General features: G+C 45.5%; 1 protein-coding gene and 1 non-coding gene across 4 annotated transcripts in view; both read right to left on the bottom strand.

The window, feature by feature from the left end:
* Positions 1-4534: 4534 nt before the first annotated feature.
* The window catches only part of ATG16L1 (autophagy related 16 like 1), a 41406-nt gene continuing 24542 nt past the window's right edge, over positions 4535-21398 (bottom strand). For all 3 annotated transcript variants that reach the window (XM_053597049.1, XM_053597050.1, XM_053597051.1), the window contains 9 exons: positions 20433-20538; positions 16376-16446; positions 13975-14046; positions 9183-9303; positions 8812-8917; positions 6559-6708; positions 6393-6440; positions 6069-6170; positions 4535-5317 (listed from right to left, as the gene is read on the bottom strand). In XM_053597049.1, the coding sequence (XP_053453024.1) occupies positions 5224-5317; positions 6069-6170; positions 6393-6440; positions 6559-6708; positions 8812-8917; positions 9183-9303; positions 13975-14046; positions 16376-16446; positions 20433-20538 (870 nt within the window). In that variant the 3' untranslated portion in view covers positions 4535-5223. The remainder of the gene's footprint in view (positions 5318-6068; positions 6171-6392; positions 6441-6558; positions 6709-8811; positions 8918-9182; positions 9304-13974; positions 14047-16375; positions 16447-20432; positions 20539-21398) is intronic.
* On the bottom strand, positions 9930-10190 carry LOC128591071 (small Cajal body-specific RNA 6). The gene has a single exon (XR_008381507.1). It is a non-coding gene; the product is annotated as a small Cajal body-specific RNA 6 (non-coding RNA).

The following is a 21398-nucleotide window of genomic DNA, read 5'->3' as shown; positions in this document are numbered from 1 at the left end:
TATGGTTTGAAACTATGTTGGGACTGTTTGGGTTTGTTTTTCACTGGTTCGGTTTTTGTTTTTTTTTGAGGCAGAGTCTCACTCTGTCACCCAGGCTCGGTACAGTGGTGTCATAGCTCACAGCAACCTCAAGCTCCAGGCTCAAGCGATACTTTTGCATCCTCCTCACATGTAGCTGGGACTACAGGTGCCTACCACAACATCTGGCTAATTTTTCTATTTTCAGTAGAGATGGGGTCTTGCTCTTGCTCAGGCTGGTCTCCTGAGCTTAAAGGATGCTCCAGCCTCAGACTCCCAGAGTGATGAGATTATAGGCATGAGCCACTGCGTCCAGCCCGATTCAGTTCTACTATGAAAGACCCACCATGTGCCAAGCACTCTGATCATGTTTTTTTTTTTTTTTTTATTGTTGGGGATTCCTTGAGGGTACAATAAGCCAGGTTACACTGATTGCAACTGTTAGGCAAAGTCCCTCTTGCCACTCTGATCATGTTTAAGAGCTCCTGGGATCTCCTGACTTACTCCTGAACTATCTGGGTGTGTACTCCTGGGGGCAGCAGGACTTCAGGCTTTTAATGAGAAAGCACAGTTTGCAGTTGTCGTCCTACTGCAGGCTCCCAAGCACACCCGCCTACCTTCTCCCCACCAGTTACCTGAGAAAATGAATCCCAAGACTAGAATTCACCTTCCATCTTCTCCCAGTGTCTTGGGGTCAGAAAAGTCCACAGAAGCTTGGCACTCAGTAGTTTGGGGGGTTGTTTCCCACTAGAGACATAAACATACCCCAAATCCAGTGGGGAACACTAAATAAATATCAGCAAGAGATACTGTTCTAGAATAAATAGACTCACGTGATGGGAGCGTAGACCCTACTGTGGCTGATTGCCAAGATGGCCATCACAGCATCTCTTCCTGTGCCCACACCTCTGGGGATCACCCACGTTGCAGCAGGGTTGCCTGTACCAAGCAACAAGTTGAGCCAACCACAGCAAGGGGTTACACGCTGATGCTTGCTTTCTTGCTGTGCTGCTGACTGCATGCTGACAGACAGGTATGAGGCTATCCTCTGCCATTCATCCCAACCCAATCAGGCCTGCTAGCTCAAAATCCTAAGAAACGATGTGTGTTTTAAACTTTCAGGTAGTTTGTTACATAGCAAAAGCTAACTGGATGCTGATTCACACACACTCATGGTGAATAACACCATTGCAATAATCAGGACAATGTGAATACGGACTACATGGTGGGCGTCCCAGTGAATTCACATAATTCCGTTAGGTGTTACCATGGCCTGGTATCTATCAGTGTGGCCTGCATGCTAAATTATGGGTACGTGGCATGCTTGAAGCTTGCTTTAAAACACGTTTGGGGAAAAGTGCCTTGAGGGTCCCTGCACACAGCATAGGCCGCCTCCTTCGGTCTGGGTGTTTCCTGACTTGGACCTTCTCACTGTGCTTGCCAATCAAGGGTGAGAACATGAGGGCAGTGTGGCCCAGAGGAAGACTCACTGAGCGGGAGTGTTGTGGGGCACAGGAATGGTCGGAGCAGGTAGAGAATGGAAGAATCTGGAATGAACAGGCCAGGAGGGGTTCAGAGGCACAGATGGAAACCAGCTTGGACCTATTAGGGACCAGAGTTCCCCAAGATCAGACAATGAGACTTTGCTGAAGTGAGGCTGCTAAGTTTCACTTTATGGACCCAAGTCCCATCTTTCACTGGCAGCCACTTTTATGGAATCTAGGCACACAGACAGCCCACCTTACCCATGATTTCCAAAGTTCACTGGATGAGAACAGAATTTTCTAGCAGAAGTGGGACTTACTGAAGTAGGACACAGAAGACAATGTAAGGGACACGGCCAGCTTGTCTTTGTCCCTGAAGAACGCGTACCTTGTGTCACACCTCTCCCCGTGGGCCTGGCGTAGCAGTGCCAACCTGGAATCAGGACTCTAAGATAAAGACAACTTCTTGCTCAGCCGTGAAATCCCCCCATTTGTGAAACAGGATACAATTCAGATTATAGGATTTGAGACAATTCACTTTTTTACTATCCCAGGCATCTCCTAAAACTAAAAATGATTGCTGTACCAATCCCCACCACTAGTCTCCCCCTGCCTCTATGCCGGTTTCTAGTGGAAAGTCCACATTTCAAAATGTCTAATTGACTAAAATCCCTGTTGTGCTTCAGATGTGAAGACTCATGACTAGTCCTACAAGCTTTGGTACACTCAGCAACTGGAATTTCCCAGCTGACCAGCTCTGAGGCCTGGGCTAGACTCTTGCAGCTCAGAGGGTCTGTTTGTTTATCCCAGTGTCCAACCACAAGCATCTTGGGCCATGACATGTGAGACACAGGAGGGGCTTTACCACATACATGATGGAAGGTGAAAGTCATATGTGAACAACATGTGCTTTAATAAGGCCTGGGGCTGGGCGCAGCAGCTCACACCTGTAATCTTAGTACTCTGGGAGGCCGAGGTGGGTGGATTGCCTGAGCTCATCAGGTTTGAGATCAGCCTGAGCAAGAGACCCTGTCTCTAAAAATAGCCAGGCATTGTGGCGGGCACCTTTAATCCTAGCTACTCAGGTGACTGAGGCAAGAGAATAGCTTGAGCCCAAGAATTTGAGGTTGCTGTGAGCTATGATGCCATAGCACTACCAAGGGTGACAAGTGAGACTGTCTCAAAAAAGGAAAAAAAAAAAAAAAAAAAGAGTAAGGCTTGGGACTTATCATACCATTTTGGGAAATGATCTAAGGAAAATGTATTATCATTTTCTTAATGGCCAATCACAGTAGCTCATGCCTATAATCCTAGCATTCTGAGGCTGAGCCAGGTGGACTGCTTGATCTCAGGAGTTCGAGACCAGCCTGAGCAAGAGCAAGACCCCATCTCTAAAAAATAGCCAGGCATTATGGTTGGCGCCTGTAATCCCAGCTACTTGGGAGGCTGAGGCAAAATAGATCACTTAAGCCCAAGAGTTTGAGATTGCTGTGAACTATGACACCACAGGCACTCTACTGGGGGGACAAAGTGAAACTGTCTCAAAAAATATGTATTTTTTTAATCCACAAATTCCGAGATGTCTTAGAATCAAAGCAGATCTTGTAACATTTACAATCAAGACAACCCATCAGCTCTGACTACCTGGCAGACAGTCACCCCTCCCCGCCATGTGGGCTGCCCAGGGGAACCACCTGGGAAATTAAAAACCTACCCTCGGCCATGTCCCAACCAATGGAAACAGCAACTAGGAGGGCCTCTGCTGATGTGCTGAGCAGGGAATAAACGAAGTCACATTCCCTAGTGCTGTGAGACCCCTTACCTTTAGTTTAGTCTTGACAGTTAAGGGACAGAAGAGTTTTCAGTACAGGATGGAGCTGAGACTGAGAAACAGAACAGCTATGCTTCCCTCCAAGTTCAAAACCAGGATAACCTGAGGCAACTGTAACACTTATTTGAGGCCTGTTTTTGAGAATCACTTATGTTTATTCAGCTTTTCTCAAGTGTTGGCTGCCTCAGGCTTTAGATCATAATGGAACCTTCACTCAAGCTGCTGGGCTAAGGGGTGTCTGAGCTGCCACAGACAGATCACTCCTCAATGAAGTAATTCATGTCTCTTTAGCAAAGAGAAGTTCAAGGCCAAAAGGAAACCCATACAGTTCCTAAAAATCCCAGAAGAGCTCAGTTTAGAAACTGCAGGAGTCTGTGTGCTGGGCTCTTCTACCACAGGTGGCCAACTTGTGAAGAACCTTCTCCAGTTTTGGTTACAATTTGCACATGATGTGAAACTGCAAATACTGATGTTGGTAGAGAGCAATCATTTGTGGAACAGAGTTTACATGATGAAAATGAGAAAAGACCTCAGAAAAGTATTATCCATTACTTAAAAACAAAGAAACACCAGGAAAGCAAAAGAAAGAACTTTCTTTTCCCTTTGTTAGGGGCAAAGGAATATACAATAACCACCAAGAGACATGGAGTTTGAAAAGTATATAACAGATTTTTTATTTACAATCAAGTTCTGTTGGGCAATATAATCAAATAAATAAAAGCTGTGCTCTATGACTTTCGGCTCTCCTCAGCACAGGTTCTCTGAAGGGCAAACCAAGAGGGTAGATGCAGGCAGGGAAAAGGGGAGGAACAGAGCCCAGGCCTGCCGGCAGGACGGCCAACTCACTCCTCTCGCCAGCTCCGGCCTTCACGGCCCCCAGTGCCCAGAGAACAAGTGTGGAAGAAAAACAGTTAAAGTGCAAATTAAAAAGTGATGGAAACACTGGTGTTTCAGACACTTAAAGAGCTAAAATTTTATACACAGGTAAAACGGTGACGATGACACTGCTATGGCTCCCAGGATGGGCTTCCTGCACTGAGGCCCTGCACACAGGCCTGGCGGAGGAGCAGCAGCAGGACTCCCAGCTCCAAAGGAACACGTTTGGAGACCTCGAACCCCATCACTAACAAGAACCTTCTGGGTGTTTGCAGCAAACCCTCTTCTCTGGCAAAGGCTGTCATACTTCCTCTTCTCTCAAAACTTTTTTTTTTTTAAAAACCAAACTGCGATTTATTTCTTGACTAAGAAATAAATATGTAGAATTGGGGGTGGGGGGCAGAGATCTGAAGAGTTGAAGAGACAGACAGGAACCACAGTAAGAATAAGGTGCATTCAGAACAAGAGCCCTGTAATAACACCGCAGCCTAGCAGCAAGGGCCGCAGTCCCCCAGGGCCAGGACAGGCCCGGCGTTGAAGTTTCCATTAATCTAATGCTTAAAGCAAGTTCACTGGGCAAATGACTCCAAGGTGACAGGACATGCACTAGGCCAGAACCAACTCTGGAAGGACGGGAGAGAGCACAGGGAACCAACACGGGATGTGTGGGGTGTTTTTGGCACTGCTGTCCAGAGAGGAGACCTCAGGGGCCCTGTGCCCCTCTAGTGAGGTATGGAGGTCAGAGCTAGTAGTGTTTCCCATGCGAGCCAACAGCCCAAACCTCTGCTAAGGGACTCAGTGTCAGAGTTGTTCAGTGTTATTCTTCCAGGCCAGCAGAGACCCTAGTCAAATCCTCAGGAATCCCGTCCAAAGGAGGCCACTAAGCTGTATGGCTCAAGTTCTTCTCTGGGAAGTCAAAGCTATGCCCGGCACACGGCCCGCCCGGACTCGGCCGCAGAGTCCACGTGCTTCTCTGGAGGAGGGTGCTGAGGTTCCCCGGCCCCAGGAGCCCTGTCAATACTGTGCCCACAGCACAGCTTTGGATCCTTTGTCTACACTGACGACATGTGAGCCAGAGGGGGACCAGGTCACGGCGTTGATGGAGGAGCTTTAAAGGAGAGATGAGAAGAGCATCAAGGTTCAGAACACGTGTGCTGAGTCTCAGTAAGCCGCATACCAGACGCACATGTACTCGGCGAGTCAGGCAAGTTCTATCTTGCCCCCACCAGCACTCTGGGCCACTCTAGCAGCCAAGCCTCTCCACATTTGCCTCAAGGGTGACCTCTGAGTGAGCTGCAAGAGACGTTGTATGTGCCTCTCAAAAGCTAGGAGAGCCTGCACCGGTGGGGAGCAGCTGCTGCTGACTGAAGCTGCAGAGACCGAAGCTCTGGAGGAAACTGGGCTCTCTGCGTTCCAACTAGCAGGTAGGCTTGAGCAGACAGAACAAAGCTAGGAAAAAGTGGGCCTAGGGATGCTACCAGGTGGGCACCCAGATAAAAAAGGCCTATGAAAATCAGCGTTTGGAGCAAGCCAGTTTACCGACAAAAGGGAACTGGGAACTTCCAAGGGAGGAAGGAGAGTAGAGAAGGGGAAGGAGAAGACCTAGAACATGACAGAGACGGGGACATGTCTGTAACCCGTTCTCCAAACCCAGACACTCTGTCATGATTGTGTCATGTCTGCTGTGCCAGCAGCCCCAGCTTCTCTTCACAAACCCAGCTGAGTCAGCTGAACAAGTGGGTGGCTGCTGCCCTCACGAGGCTGACTGAGGTGTGAGCCGATGAAGACATGATACCAGGAGGGAAGCGAGTCACAGGCCTGGCCCACAACCTCAGGAGAGCTGACAGGGTCCCTCTTACCTGTGCTGCTTTGAAAGAACCTTCTCCACTTTCCCTGTGAGCACACTCCAGATGTAGAGGGAGCCTTCAGCTGAGCCTGCTGCCACATAACTGCCGTCAGGGCTGGAGAAGGCAGGAAGAGAAGGCTGTTAACTCCCCATGCCCAATTCAGCATCCTCATGGTCCTCCTGCCGAGAAGGAATTATGACTACTCCTGTGTCCCCAGACATCAGAGCGTGCCACTCATGTCCCTACAGCTGGATCTGCTTTATTCTGTTACTCTGGCCTCACCATGCACATTACTTCTGAGATGAACCAAGTTGCGGGGTAAGGGGCACCACTAACCTGAAGACAACCCTGGTCCAATCAGAGCCACACTTGAACCCAGGTGCACTGAAACAGACAACAAGGCACTGTCACTAGAGAGCCCAGGCCACACAGCATGGACAAAAGAAGGGCTGGAGGCTTCCAGACGTCACAACCCTCAGGAAACCACTATGTTTTTAGTTACCTGAACGTCTGCTTGACAGTATTTGTTCGAAGATCAATAACTTTTAGCAGGTCATCCCGGGAGCAGCTCAGGAGCTCAGTCCTTTCTGGGTTCAAGTCTAGGGCAGTAATCTTTCCCAACAGCTCCATCTCTCGGACTATACTCTCTGATCTAAAAGAGAGATGAAAAAATTGAGAAAATGTAACATGGAAAGGTCAGAACTTCATTTTAACCAGGATATCATGCCATGGAGGAAAGAAAAAGCATAATTTAACTAGAATGTGATACTCTAAGAACAGTGACCCTTAAATTAAACCCAGTGACTATTTTTGTACCAACAGACCCTATGACAGTAGTTTCAGTATGAGAACTCTGAACCTGGTAAAAATCTCCTTGTTCATTTTTAAACTGAAAATCAGAGCTTCGGATTGGGATGAGCTAGCCAGGGCCACCATCCAACTGGTATTACTCCAATGCTTTAATTCTAACTTTTGGATAAAGCTGGCACAGCCCTGGGTTAGAGGCCGGCTGCCACGTGTGCTTACCTGTGTCGTCTCTGGCAGGTTTCCTGCCACAGTTTAGTTCTGGGCCCTCTGACGCCAGCATAGCTATTTCAGGTGTGGAACTGGGGAGTCCAGGACAGAGCCACCGCCCTACACACCACCCTCTTGTCTACTCCCAATTCTTTTCTGTGCCCCATTCATGCCCAGGTCACCTAACAGCCACCTTCAACAGGTCCCTTTGGTGACATTCACAGCCAAAGGAGGTGCTGACCCCACCAGAGTTCGCTTTCAATGATATTTTTTACTTACACCTTAGGTAAACAAGAGTTTATCTAATTGTTGCTAAACATTAGCTTGAAGCAAGTTGCTCCACCTCCTCAGGACTAGATCACTACCACCCCGTTTAACTTGAAAATTTCACATTTTAAGGCCCAACTTTAGGTTTTAAAACTAACCAAAGATTGGGTCAGCGCCTGTGGCTCAAAGGGGTAGGGCGCCAGTCCCATATGCCAGAGGTGGAGGGTTCAAACCCAGCCCTGACCAAAAACTGCAAAAAAAAAAAAAAAAAAAAACCCCAAAAAACTAACCAAAGATTATAAATAGAAGTTGAAGTGGTGTCAAGGAGCTACAAGCATCATGACAGGGCTTCCTGGAGCCAAGCCACATTCTGAAGCACCATCTGTACTCACAGGTCCTTCGCGCCCCTCTCTCTGCGATGCTACCCTGCTGGGCAACTGGGCTTCTGGCCCAACTGCCTCTACTCAATCAGATCACCAACTAACTCTTATCCACCTCTGGAGTAATCAGCCCAGGACTTCTGCCACAGATGGCTCTGCTTCCCCTCCCTATCCTGAGCATCGTGAGGAACTGCTCCACCCCCGCACCCCGCTGCCCAGCTTTCCTTCCCTCTGGGCCCCTCCTCTTCAGGCAGCTCCCCAATCACTGCCCTTGCCTTGCTTATGTGACTACTCTGCTGACCATTCTGTCTGCAAAGTCCTTCTATTCACTGAAGACTCTTTTTTCCTCCACCTCCAATCTCTTAAAACTTATTTATCCAAATGTCTATTAGAAACCACAAATTAATGTCCACAAAGATACTCATCACACACTCACCCTAACTCTGTCCTCATTCGATCTCCACCTTGCTGTTTCCCTCCTTCCTTGTCCTCTGTCAATAAGCCCTGTCCAAATCTGCCCTCAAATTGATTCCCTCCCTCCACTGCCTGGATTTCAGGTCCTTATCAACTCTTTACTGATTCATTGCTCCCTAACAGGCCCTCTTGAAGTGTTGCCAAAGCAATCTAGTAGACTCTTGCAGAGTAATCATTTCCCTGCTGAACCCCTGATGGCTTAGAGGATCAAGCGTCTGGCAATGGCTTACCAACCCCGTTGTTCTTATCAGGAAGGCCTCTAAGCGGCTTTTCTTGAATGCCTCCTCACCTCCCCAGGCAAATCTCGAAAGGCTTTCTTTAACATACTTGGACAAAGGTCCCAGTGTTTATGCCAGCACACTGTTCACTCACTTTTTTTGTCTTCCAGGACATTTAAAATTACCTACAGGTAGGAATGGAGCCTCGTCTTTGCTTACCCAGCAGCTAGTCAAGTACCCAGTACACAGTGCACATCCAACCAACGACTGTCAAAGTCCAGTCTACCTGACTATAAAGCATACCAACGTGAATAGTAAGGTAATGGTGTACAAGAGGTCATTTCTGCCATCTCCTGAGATTTTAAAACAGACTGTCTGCTTGCAAACTTTTGGGTATCATACCGAATGTCCCAGAAACGAATTTTCTTATCAAAGTGTCCACTCATTACACACTGCTCTGTGCAGACAATATCATTGCAGCTGGATCCTGCGAACACTGTCTTTATGCCTGAAAGAAAAGCAAACATCATTACTGAGCAGAGGCCCCTCTGGGCTGTGTATACAACCCTGCTACACTCTAACCACCAAGTGCCCAGAATCACTGATTTAAATAAGGCCTGATATAAGAACAACTGTCATTATCTCAGCACCCTCTAAATGTGAAACCACACCTGAAATTCAATTTCTATCACCCCCAATGCAGACTCAGACCTGGGGACAAACCCCTCATGCTAATGTCTAAGTATCAACACAGAAAGACAGAATTTCCTCACAGACTTTGCTGCGTAGATCCCAGAGTTTGAGAGTCCGGTCGTGACTTCCTGAGACAATCCGGGCGTTGTCCAGCAGGAACTTAGCAGAGAGCACTTTCCCGCTGTGTCCCGTGAGCGTGTGCTGGGAGAGAGGACACAGCCTGAGTGAGCCTCGGCTTTCACAAGCCACCCACTCTGGCGGAGTATCACAGCATCTACAATCCCAGGGCCAGTGTCTCAAAGCACCCTGAGATATGATCAGCAACGCTCAAAGTGGTGAGAAAGCAGGGGAAAAGACATATGGGGAATGAAGCACCGTTTTACTCAGAATCTCAAACAAAGAGGCCACACGTTTCACACTGAGACTACTTTGGGTATTGCCGAGAGGTGAAGTATGAAGACCAACAGACTAAATCTCCCACTAAAAATAACATTAAAACCAAAACTCCACCTTCACTAGCACCAAATGTCATGTACCCACCCCGTACCCCCCCCAAACCCCTCCAGCCTCAGAACAGGGGCAGGGCAGCTGGAGGACCTCTTTGAAATCAGTTCTACTACAGACACCTTGCACTGTTCTCGGAGATTCCTAGCTGAGCCTGGATTACATGACATTAAAACATTTAAACAGCCTGGATTTTACCTTGTGCTGGTGGAAGGAAGTTTCATATTTAAAGTCAGATGAGACAGGGTCAATTGTAGGCACAATTTACAGAAGGAAACATCAAGACTCTATATAATCAAAACCCAGGGAGGGTTTTAGTCAGAGGTCTCAGCTGAAAATGTCAGATCACAGCCACAGACACCTGCACTCCTGCCAACAGATCCCTTTGCGACTGAGCTGTTGGGACACCCACCATGGCGTTCTCTCTGGGCTCACCAAGGAACATAGAATGGGGACATCCGGAGTGTCAGCTGCCCTTCCGCCCACCACAGCACTCCTGGAGCCTGATGGAGGAGAGGCAGCTGGGGACCGTGACGGTGCAGGGAGTGTCTGGGCTTCAGCCCTTTTACTATTCATCATCAACCTCTGTACAAAAGCGTGTGGAATCCTAAAGTCCCCAAAGGTATTCACTGATGTTTTCTAAGTACAAAATGCCTTGTAAGACCCTAAGACACTTAGTACAACTGTTAATTTACTCGGTTCCAAACCCAACTCCCAGAGATGAGACTTCACAGTTCAGTGCTCTTTAGAGACCAACCTCTCTGCTAGTCTCAGTGCAACCACCCTGTCTGAGTACAGAACAGAAAACTAGGGCCATGTATACTTCCCCTCGTCAATGGAAGAAATCTGCATGGATTCTAAGACTCATTTATCCCACATTTAAACCTCTCTGAAACGTCCAACATGTTACAACTGCTGCCCACCAGGTGGCAGCTGTGTTGCAGACAGGTGAAAACTTCCCACTTATCTTTTGGTAAGATCAAGGAAGCTCCAGCACCAAACCTTACATTAAATATGATACTCCTCATATTTGGGGTCAAGCCCTGACAAACCCAGCCTTAGTCAAAAAGTCTTAAGTCAGGGGCCAACTGCACACTCATTTTTATACTCTAAATGCACATCTAACACTCTTCCTAAAAATTAACCCATGGGTCTTTTCACCTCATAGCAGAAGCAGTTTTTCATGTGACAGCTGAAAACTCATGGTGTTTGGGGTCCCGCTGATTTGGCTCTGAACACCTGGGCCTCAGAGCTATGTGCAAGGAACATTCCCCAGCTGCTTCAGGAGGGACTCAATAAGGCTAATGTGTCAATTCCCTTTTTCCAGGTCTTTGCAGATGTGCTATGATAAGCACTGATGAACATACGGTTTTCTCCTATGGACTCATTTCTAAGAATGGAATGAAACTACTACACTAATGGACAAAGGGAAGAGGTGTTCTTTCCTTTGGCTCTCATCTGTATTCAAGCTTGCCTCTTAGTCTTCTGCTCGTCATATTTTTGATGGCAATTCAGCTGGACCTGCCTGAGGATGACTAACTACCTCTGCCCCCCAGAAGAGTTTGGCCCCCATAAGCATTCATTCACTTTTATCATTTATAAGTTCTTTTAAGTGGCTCAGATTTAAAAAGTCTTTTACCCAGTGTTTCTGAAATTTATTTTTAGTTTTAACACTGCTTTCAGGTTTTATCTTCCACTTTTAAACAGGGCTTACCAAGAAACAGGCAGTGGGTATAGATGTCACCCACAGCCTGAGCCTCAAAATGGGAGGCAGCGATTAAAGACTCCTTTGCTCCAACAGACTGTGCACAGGCTCCCTCTGTGCCTTGCAGTAGGTCCTGTGCTCCGACTGCTATTTCTACACACAAAACGGCCCATTCAGATAATGTCTGAACCACACAGCTAACATTAACACCAACCAAAGCCAAGCCATCCCTGAAAAAGGCGGAACTTGCTCATAGTCTCTGAAATGAAAACCATCACCTAGCAGCCCGCCCTTACTGTGGCCACTTCCCACACCAGGGTCAGAGCAGTCAGCAGGGTGGGCTCTGTCAACTCAGTCCCTAAGGCAGGATCTTCCAGGGCAGCCAGGCAGTTCGGCCCCGACTGGACTTCTCAGGGAGGAATAACAGAGGACTCCTTTCAGTGCCAGGCTGTGTCTAGGTCACACTCACAAATCAGACATACAGCAAGTGCCCAACAGCTGCTTCCTGCACACCAGCCTCTCCTAACACCATTCCCTTTTCAGGTGCACTCAGGAGATACTGACCAGGATGTGGATCATGCCCGTGTGTGTCAGAACGTGGCCAGATGGTCCAGTCCTGTCCTCCAACGCCTCTTGTTAACTGGGATCTATGGAGAAGCTAGCACCACCTCTTGACAGGGAGCCTAAGACATGCCCGACATTGTGCCCTTTGTCTTCAAGCCCAGCTCCTAGTCTCTAGGTCCCCTTGTTATTTCAGACCCAAAGATGATGCCTACCTGTAAAGGATTCCTTTTACCAATGAAAAAATGTCACCCCGCACAATTGGCTAACCCCTCAACGGCTCCCCTCCTACCTCCAAGGGCCTGACATAAGGGAGGCTATAAGGCCCTCTTTAATAACTGGTCAGTTTTGCCTAGTCTAGAATAATACAGACCAGTTGAACACAAGAAAGCACAGGCCTCAATCTTATTAACTGCTACCTTAGGCTATTTTGAGGGGCCTATTTGAGCCTTAGTTTCCTAGTCTATCTACCTCACCTGGCCTCCCTTTAAGGAAACTACCCACAGTGGAAGATTCAACCCTATCTTAAGTGTCCAGTAAAAGACTGGTTAGATGAATCATGGCACACTGCAGGACAGATGACAATGCAGCCACCAAGACTGGCTAGGCTGTCTTCTCCCTGGGTATGAGGCAGAGCTACAGGGCTTTCAGGGAAAGCCAGTTCAAGCACCTGGATAGCTGTCACCTGGGGCAGGCTCCCAGAGTGCACAACACACGCTTTGTCATCTTCAGGGTTCATACTCTACACGTTCAGACCCAGATCTTCTTTAAACTGAGAATGAAAAATTACTACTCTTGAGATACTGGCTAGCATTTCATAGGTAATTTTCCATACAGCTCTTTCAAGAAGATGGAAAGCCTAGGTTAATGTATGTTTCTAAGAGTCTTCTCATGTAATGCCTGCATCTTCTGATGAGACCACCAGAAACGTACCCACCAGATCATTCACTACAGCTCCAAGAAGTTCACCCTCTTAATATCATGCTCCTCTGTTCTTTTGTGTGGTTTAACAACCAGTGTCAAATTTATTGGTAAAATGTCTACCAGTGCCAAATTCACCCCCCATTACCTCTCCAGAGCTTTGATTTAATAAGCTTATTGGATGATTCCTTCAAGCTTAAGAAAAAAATGCCTCCGATCTTCAAACATTTACCGGGGGACAGTACACGGTTATGGGCAAGTCAGAGGCCCTCAAAGTCTTGCAAAAGGACTATTCTAGTTAACTGCAAATCAAGCTATGTGCTTTTTTATCATTACAACAAAACCAATACAATCACGAAATTTCCATCTTGCCTTGGATGATAAGGGACTTTACACCAAGTTTGGGTTCAAGTCCAGATTTCCTCAACATTAGGACTCGTGCTTCCTTCCCGATGCCCGTCTCCCAGCTTGAGTTTCAGTTGCTTCCGAATTGTTTATCTCTGTAAGTACATCCATATGCACTTTTATATCTTACTTCCCAGCTACACTCTGTGATGTAATGATTGGGTCTTAGGGCCCATAAGAATTACAATTCACATGCTGGTGCTAAATCTGTGAAGTTAAACTAAAACTGGTATCTATGAAAACTATTTAGTTCTTGTGAGCAGAAGTATATCAACTTGTTCACACAAATGTGAGGGTCTTATTGCAAATATTCTGAAATGGAACCTTAGACAAAGTAAGAGTGTGAAGCAGAAACATACTTTCCAAGGAGGAAAGGAAAGGTCAAGGTAAATTGGCATCATTTTCAGAAAAACAGCACAGGACTCGTAACTGATCATTTGCCTTTTTTTTTTTTTTTTGGAGACCAGAGTTTCATTATGTTGCCCTCGGTAGAATGCCGTGACGTCATAGCTCACAGCAACCTCAAACTCTTGGGCTTAAGCGATCCTTCAGCCTCAGCCTCCCATGTAGCTGGGACTACAGGTGCCCACCACAACACCCTGCTATTTTTTTGTTGTTGTTGCAGCTGTTATTGTTGTTTAGCAGGCCCAGGCTCAGTTTATGGGGCTGGTGCTCAAACCACTGAACTACGGGCGCCGAGCCACTTGCCATTTTTTCCACATTTTGTGCTATGTGAAGTTTGGAGATGGTAACTAACTTTCTTAACCGAGTCTTACCCGTAATCGATAATCATCCACAGTCCAGATTCGACTTGCAAAATCATTTGAAGCCGCTAAGAGGTAAGACCCCTACAGGAGTAAAGGGGGGGGGGGACAAATTTTAGACAAAATAGAGAAATTCAGTCCACACAATACCAACTCCCCAATAATCAAGTCTAAGGCTGAGATGTCTCAGCCACACCCCCAATCTGAATACCAGCTATTGTTGGCAGTGTGCTGACAAACTCATCAGCCTCTGTCTAGTTCACACCTTTCTCATGAGCTCCCTAGATTTTCACCTAAATGTTGTCGTATAGACACATCAAGCTCAAACGAAACCTCAGCTCACTTTTCCCCTTGCAACCTTCGCCAGCAGCAAATACTAATTCTCTATACACTGCCCAAGCCAAAATATATCCCAGAGGCACCCTGACTCTTCCCTTGCCTCACCTCCCAACTGTCCCTCTCTGAGACCTGCTCATCCTTGCTGTACTTAGCTAGACCCTCTCCTCTCCAACCTCAGGACTCCGCCACAACGTGGGCCTCTAACAGGTCTGCAGAGGCACTGAACACTTGGGCCACAGCCGATCTTCCCCCATCCATCATCAACACTGTCACAGTTCTCTCAGAATTTAATGCTATACCCATACAAACTTCTCAAGGCTCCAAACAGCTTTACGGTCAAATCCTACCACACAACACATACTCTGACCCACACCTAACTTTTTAACCTTATTTCCTTATTACTCAATTAAATTCAATCATTCCCCAATCAAATTCAAGGAGTAGCTCCTATGAACCAATGAGTCCAGGCACTGTGCTGGGTGTCAGGGGTACAAAGATGACTAACATCCACACACTCATCCCCAGGGAGTTAGTCCCCACTTTAGCAAAAGCAGCAGATACAGACAGCCACCACTCCAGTAAGTTTGCAAAAGATGCTCCAGAAAAACAGAAGGACCCTCAGCCCAACCAGGGATGTGAAAAGCCTCCCCAAAGATGAGAATGTAGATGAGGGCTCCTGAGAGATGAGGAAGCCACCCTTGCATCCCTACCTGGAACTTCCACCCCAGCTGCTATGCCAATCTGCCCAGACTCTCCTCAGCCTCCCTGCCTGTGATGTCTACTCTAACCTTTTTGCACCTGACCTTCGATGACCCTGAGGTCTGCCTTGAATGTCCTAGTGTGTTCTCTAACCCTCACACTGCTCCCTCATCAGCATTCCCATCCTACTCATCTCCACGATAATCTTAGTACAAAGATTTGCAGTTAAATGTTTTCATGTCACTCTCACTTAAATGGCAAATCTCTGAGGGTAGGAACCACACTGGCCCTGGGAGTACAGCCTCTAAACACTCAAAATATAGCTATTAAGAAGAATTTACAGAACACAAACATCACACCCTGGAATACATAAGCCCAAACCCAAGGGTTTATCATATCAATTTTATACTCCCATCTTTCTCCAACATAGATTTGACTTAAGATACAGAGGATGGTAGAAAAACCAGGTAAAGTTACTTTTCAATTTCTTTTTTTTTTTTTTTGAGAGAGAGCCTCAAGCTGTTGCCCTGGGTAGAATGTCGTGGCAACACAGCTCACAGCAACCTCCATCCAACTCCTGGGCTCAAGCGATTCTCCTGCCTCCGCCTCTCAAGTAGCTGGGACTACAGGCGCCCACCACAACACCCAGCTATTTTTTTTGGTTGCACCGTCATTGTTGTTTGGCAGGCCCGGGCTGGATTCGAACCCGCCAGCTCAGGTGTATGTGGCTGGCGCCTTAGCAGCTTGAGCCATAGGCGCAGAGCCAAGTTACTTTTCAATTTCAAAGAACCAAATATCTTAAATTGTTCTCCAGGCTGGGTGTGGTGGCTCACACCTGTAATCCTAGCGCTCTGGGAGGCAGAGGTGGAGGGTTTGAGACCAGCCTAAGGAAGAACAAAATTCCATCTCTACCAAAAATAGAAAAATTGGCCACACAAGGTGGCTCATGCCTATAATCCTAGCAATCTGAGAGGCCAAGGTGGGTGGATTGCTTGAGACCAGCCTAAGCAAAAGCGAGACCTGTCTCTACTAAAAATAGAAAACCTGAGGCTTAAGCCCAAGAGTTGGAGGTTGCTGTGAGCTATGATGCCACAGCACTCTACCCAGAGCAACAGGTTGGGACTCTATCTAAAAAAATACATAAATTAAATAAATAAATACATTTAGCTGGGCATCATGGAGGGCGCCTATAGTCCTAGCTATTTGGGAGGCTGAGGCAGGAAAAACTCTGGCACCCAGGAGTATGAGGTTGACATGTGCTAGAGTGAGGCCATGGCATTCCAACCTGGGCAACAAAGTAAGACACTTTCTCAATAAAAAAAAAAAAAAAAAAAGGTCTCCAAAACCTCTAAAATCATAGATATTATATACTTACAGCACTATCAAACTCAATGCTTGTAATTCCTGCATTACTGCCAGATAAGGAACCCTTGAATTCACATTTGTCTGTACAAAAAGAAAAACATTGAGAAAAGACAGAGTTAAATAAAGCCAATAAGTTAAAGTGGGGCACTGGGATAAAACAGAAGCCAATGACACCATTGAGACAGCAGCTTCCCTATACCTTTACAGAACCAAACAGCAGCAGAATGGTAAGAGACACAGCATACTGTGAGTATCTTAGAACAATGAATGCTTAAGTAGATACCGACCCCATCATTTTGCACATGTGTTCTTAAGCTATTCTTGAAGAAATTTAGATCGCCCTTTATAGAGAAAGTATGGGAATTTATGCTATTTCTCAGTAATTTTTCTAATTTATATAAATAAATCTTTGGGTCTGACCAGTATTTGTGCTGACTTTATCACTTCTGTAGAAACTGACCATCAAAATTTCAGAACCCATGGTGTGATTTTCAATAAAGTTTGAAAAGGAACTTTTTTTAGTTATGTTAACTGACTAGTCATCAGAATGCCATAAAGCTTGTCTGCTGTTTCTGGAATTTCTCCTTATACCTTTTCTTTTTATTTTGTTTTGTTGTTATCGAGACAGAATTGTACTATGTTGTCCTCAGTAGAGTGCTATGAAATCACAGCTCACAGCAACCTCAAACTCTTGGGCTTAAGCGAGTCTCTTGCCTCAGCCTCCCAAGTAGCTGGGACTATAGGTGCCTGCCATAATGCCTGGCTTTTTTGTTGTTTTTTTTTTAATTGTGGTTGTCATTGTTTAGCTGGCCCAGGCTGTGGCCAGCGCCCTAACCTCTGAGCTACGGGCGCCGACCCCTTACACTTTTTCTTGATGAAACTAACATTCTGGCAAACCAGCTAAGCGCCACTGTTCCTTTGCCCTGAATTGCTCTTTCTCACCAACAGGTCAACACCCCTATCCCGCCTCTCTGCTTTCTGACAACCTGGCCATCCACAGGGAAACTTTAATCACAATCACAAAGAAAGAAGCCAAAAATCTCCATGATTAAAGTTCTTCTTTACACACACACACACACATTATATATAAAGTTTTTTTTTCTTTTTTCAGATACCATCTTGCTCTATTGCCCTAGATAGAGTACAATGATGTCATCATAATTTATTGCACCCTCAAAAAACTCCTGAGCTTAAGTGATCCTCCTGCCCCAGCCTCCAAGTATCTGGGACTATAGGCCACAACACCTGGCTAGTTTTTCTACTTTTAGTAGATGGGATCCTGCTCTTGCTCAGGCTGGTCTTGAACTCCTGAGCTCAAGTGATCCTCTTGCCATGGCCTCTCAGAGTGATGGGATTACAGATGTGAGCCACTGTTCAATCCTAAATTCCTTATAAAATGGGAGCTTAAGGACCATCTATGTTGGTAAGGCAGGAAATTAGGGAATCGTAATTGAATCCATAAAAGAGGATAAGAACAGGAACCATTCTAACAGACCTTTCTCTTACTCAGTACTCCTGAACAGCGGTGATACAAGTAGGACCAGAGCCAGAATGGCGTGAACGCTGACCTGAAGCTGTCATACATATTCAGGGCATAGATTTCTAACCTGGCTGGTGAACCCTCCCTAGAATTTATTTGCAAAATACAGCACATTTAACCTCTTCTCCTGGCTCCCAGCTCTCATTAGATTAGTACATAATTGTGAAAAAGTTGAAGAAGGTTAATATCCACTAATTAAGGTATCACTTTATTTAGAGGAGATCTTTATAGACAAAAATATTACTGCAAATTCTAAGAAATTTCTCTATGGCTTATACTCAAAATACCAGTCTATGTGGTTGGCATCTAGCACAGTGCCAACATGTGAGAAATGACCCATCAAGGGGTCATTGCCTCTTCTCTTCACTCACACTCCTAGGGGAGGCCACGGTAACAGCGGGTCTGAAATTACCTCCCAGGGGAGCACCTGCTTGAGACAAAAACAGAGGTTCCTGTTGGATAAAAACCACCATTCTTCTGATATTTTTAAAGGATACAAAACAGGGCCCCAAAACTATTTCATAAAAGGTCTCTTTGAACTTAGCCTCTTCCAAGATGTAGCAGTAACCAAGAGGGGAAAAAAACTTCAGAATGAAGAAGTTTAGAAGCAAGGGCTTACAAAAACCATAAAATGCTGCCAAACATCCTATGTTACTTCTGTAAACTCAGCAAAAACTTTTATTAACATAAATTATACTCTGGCACAAATTACGTCAGTATTCGTTTTGATTAGTGTTTCTTTCCTTCTCACCAACAAAAAGGTAACCCTATTACTGGCTCTTCTAATTTTCTTATAGGTTGTGATTGTACTGACCAAGAAGTAAAAAGAAAACATTTCTAATGTTGGCCAGACACAGTGGCTCACATCTGTGATACCCTAGTCGTTTGGGAGGCCGAGGCAGGAAGATTGCTTACAGTCAAGAGTTTAAGACCAGCCTGGGCAACATAATGAGACATCTCTACAGAAAAAAATAGTAACAACATTAGCTAGGCATGTGGCTTTTGGCTGTAGTCCCAACTGCTAGGGAGGCTGATCACTAGAGTCCAGGAGATTGTTACAATGAGCTGCAATGCTGCTGCTGCATTCTAGCCCAGAATGAGACCTTGTCTCAAAAAATAAAATCTAATGTTATTTCTATTTAATCTCAATGACATAATCAAAACAGACTATTAACTTGGATTTTATAAGTCAAATCCCCTAAAATTTCTTTTTTTGTGGTATGTTTTTATTATTGTTTTAAAACAATTTCTGCAATCACTATTCATAAACTCACATGTTGTTTCAGAGAGAAACAACACATTGTCACGGGCTTCAGCTCTAACTGGCTGTGATTTAACTACTGAGTCCTTTTTTTTTTAGACAGTTTTATTATGTCGCCCTCGGTAGAGTGCCGTGGTATCACAGCTCACAGCAATCTTGGGCTTAAACAATTCTCTTGTCTCAGCCTCCCAAGTAGCTGGGACTACAGGTGCCTGCCACAATGCCCAGGTACTATTTATTGTAGTTGTCACTGTTGTTTGGCAGGCCCAGGCTGGATGCGAACCTGTCAGCCCCAGTGTATGTGGCCGGCGTCCTAACCACTGAGCTATGGGCACTGAGCCGACTACAAGTCTCTTTCCTGAAAAATCAAGGTCAGGGCAAAAATAAGGAAGCTTTACTAATAATCTACTCTAACCACAGGAATTAATAGATTGCTCTTGCTCTAATAAACCTCACAGGTAGTAACTTACATGATTTCTTAGTTGCTCTATTGCCTAGAGAAGGCTTCAGTGGGAAGAGCATCATAGGACTTGTATTAATCTTAGCTCTACCACTCACTTGCCAAGTCAATCACTGACTAGCTATGTCAATCAACTACGTAAGTCATGTAGTATTTGAATTTTATTGTCTTTAGACTTGTTCTTTGACTTTACTTTAGTAAAAATACAGGCATATTTAATTGAATCTCAAAAATGTCAGAACTGAACTATGCCCAGCTTCAAAAATTCAATTAACTTCCATTTTCTGTTTTAATGCCATCCCATTTCTGAGTACCCTGAGTTCCAATCAAAGAGAGTAAGTCTTAATCTAAGGGCTCTTCTCTCATAAGTTATTTGTTAAATAATTTTTTCTTGTTAATATACTTTTCTTTTCTCAAGCCTAGATATGACTTCATTTTTTCCTAGGCTATCGCTACTGTCACCATTAAATGCATCAACTATAGGCTGATGTACCGTTTTATTACGGAGTTCACAGTCATAAGATTTATTTTCCTCCTAGAACTGGTACTACTTTTCAAGATGCTGATTAGTATACATTGAGAAAAACTACACATACCCGTATTGTAACAGTATTTCCTAGTCACTATTTGGGTAATCTGAGCTAGCATCAACTTAGATACAAAAAGTAACAAATAATGCTTCGGTCAGATGATTCCTTACATAAAATGGTGCATGTTTTAAGATGATGAACAAAAAGTGCTTGATAGCAAGGCCAACCAGATGCTGCCAACAGAGGTTCTTTCTGTTCACTCCAGTGGGCTCTCACCTCCAAACACTTCCCAAAGCTTAACCCTCCGGTCCATGCCTCCTGTGGCCAGTAGCCGGGACCCTGGACTGAACTGCACGGCATTGACTTCCCCATCATGTGCATCCTGCAAGACAAGCACCATGTTTCAAACCCCACCATTCCCATTCCCGGAGCCCAAGGCAAATGCCCACTCCGAATACCCAACAGGGGAAATGCTCACCCTTTAATAGAGGTGGACTCAATCATACACTGAGCCGGGTTCCTAGCTCAGGGTTCTCCTCAGAGTCTAGTATCAATTTATTTGCATAGGTACTGTTAAATACAGTGCAGCCTTTTCAAAGAATATTCAGAATCTGTGTAGGCTGTCTAAAGTTTGGTTTTGGATTAATTTTATTTATTCCAAGAATAACAACCCATATCAATCTTAATAGCTTAGAAACCAGCCTAGAATTAACTGCCTCTTTTGGTCCAGATTGCATTAACACTACTTGCTAGATTTATCACTAAATACTAATTTACTATGAATATTAAATACTAGGTATCTAAATAATGTATAGCACAGGGCCTCTCATGATAAAGCCTTACATGAGTCCCAATACAAGCAGAGTGCTGGTCCTACCACTAGGCATCAATCTATGTTTATAATGGGATTTCATGTACTTCTTTTTGGAAACATAGCACCAATATCTACTGGTAGTGTGACCTCATTTCCTACTTTCTCAAAGCCTGAGTTTGCTCATCTATAAAACAGGTTTTCGGCCAGGCATGGTGGCTCAGGCCTGTGGGTAGATTGCTTGAGCTCAGGAGTTGAGATCAGCCTGAGCAAGAGCGAGAATCCATCTTCACTAAAAATAGAAAAATTAGCTGGTCACGGGGGGTGGGCACCTCTACTCCCAGCTATTCGGGAGGTTGAGGCAGGAAGATCGCTTGAACCTAGGAGTTTGAGGTTGCTGTGAGCTAGGCTGAGGCCATGGCACCCTAACC

This window comes from Nycticebus coucang, chromosome 7, assembly GCF_027406575.1.
Source record: "Nycticebus coucang isolate mNycCou1 chromosome 7, mNycCou1.pri, whole genome shotgun sequence".
Lineage (NCBI taxonomy): Eukaryota > Metazoa > Chordata > Mammalia > Primates > Lorisidae > Nycticebus > Nycticebus coucang.
This window is presented reverse-complemented; position numbering and strand designations above follow the sequence as displayed.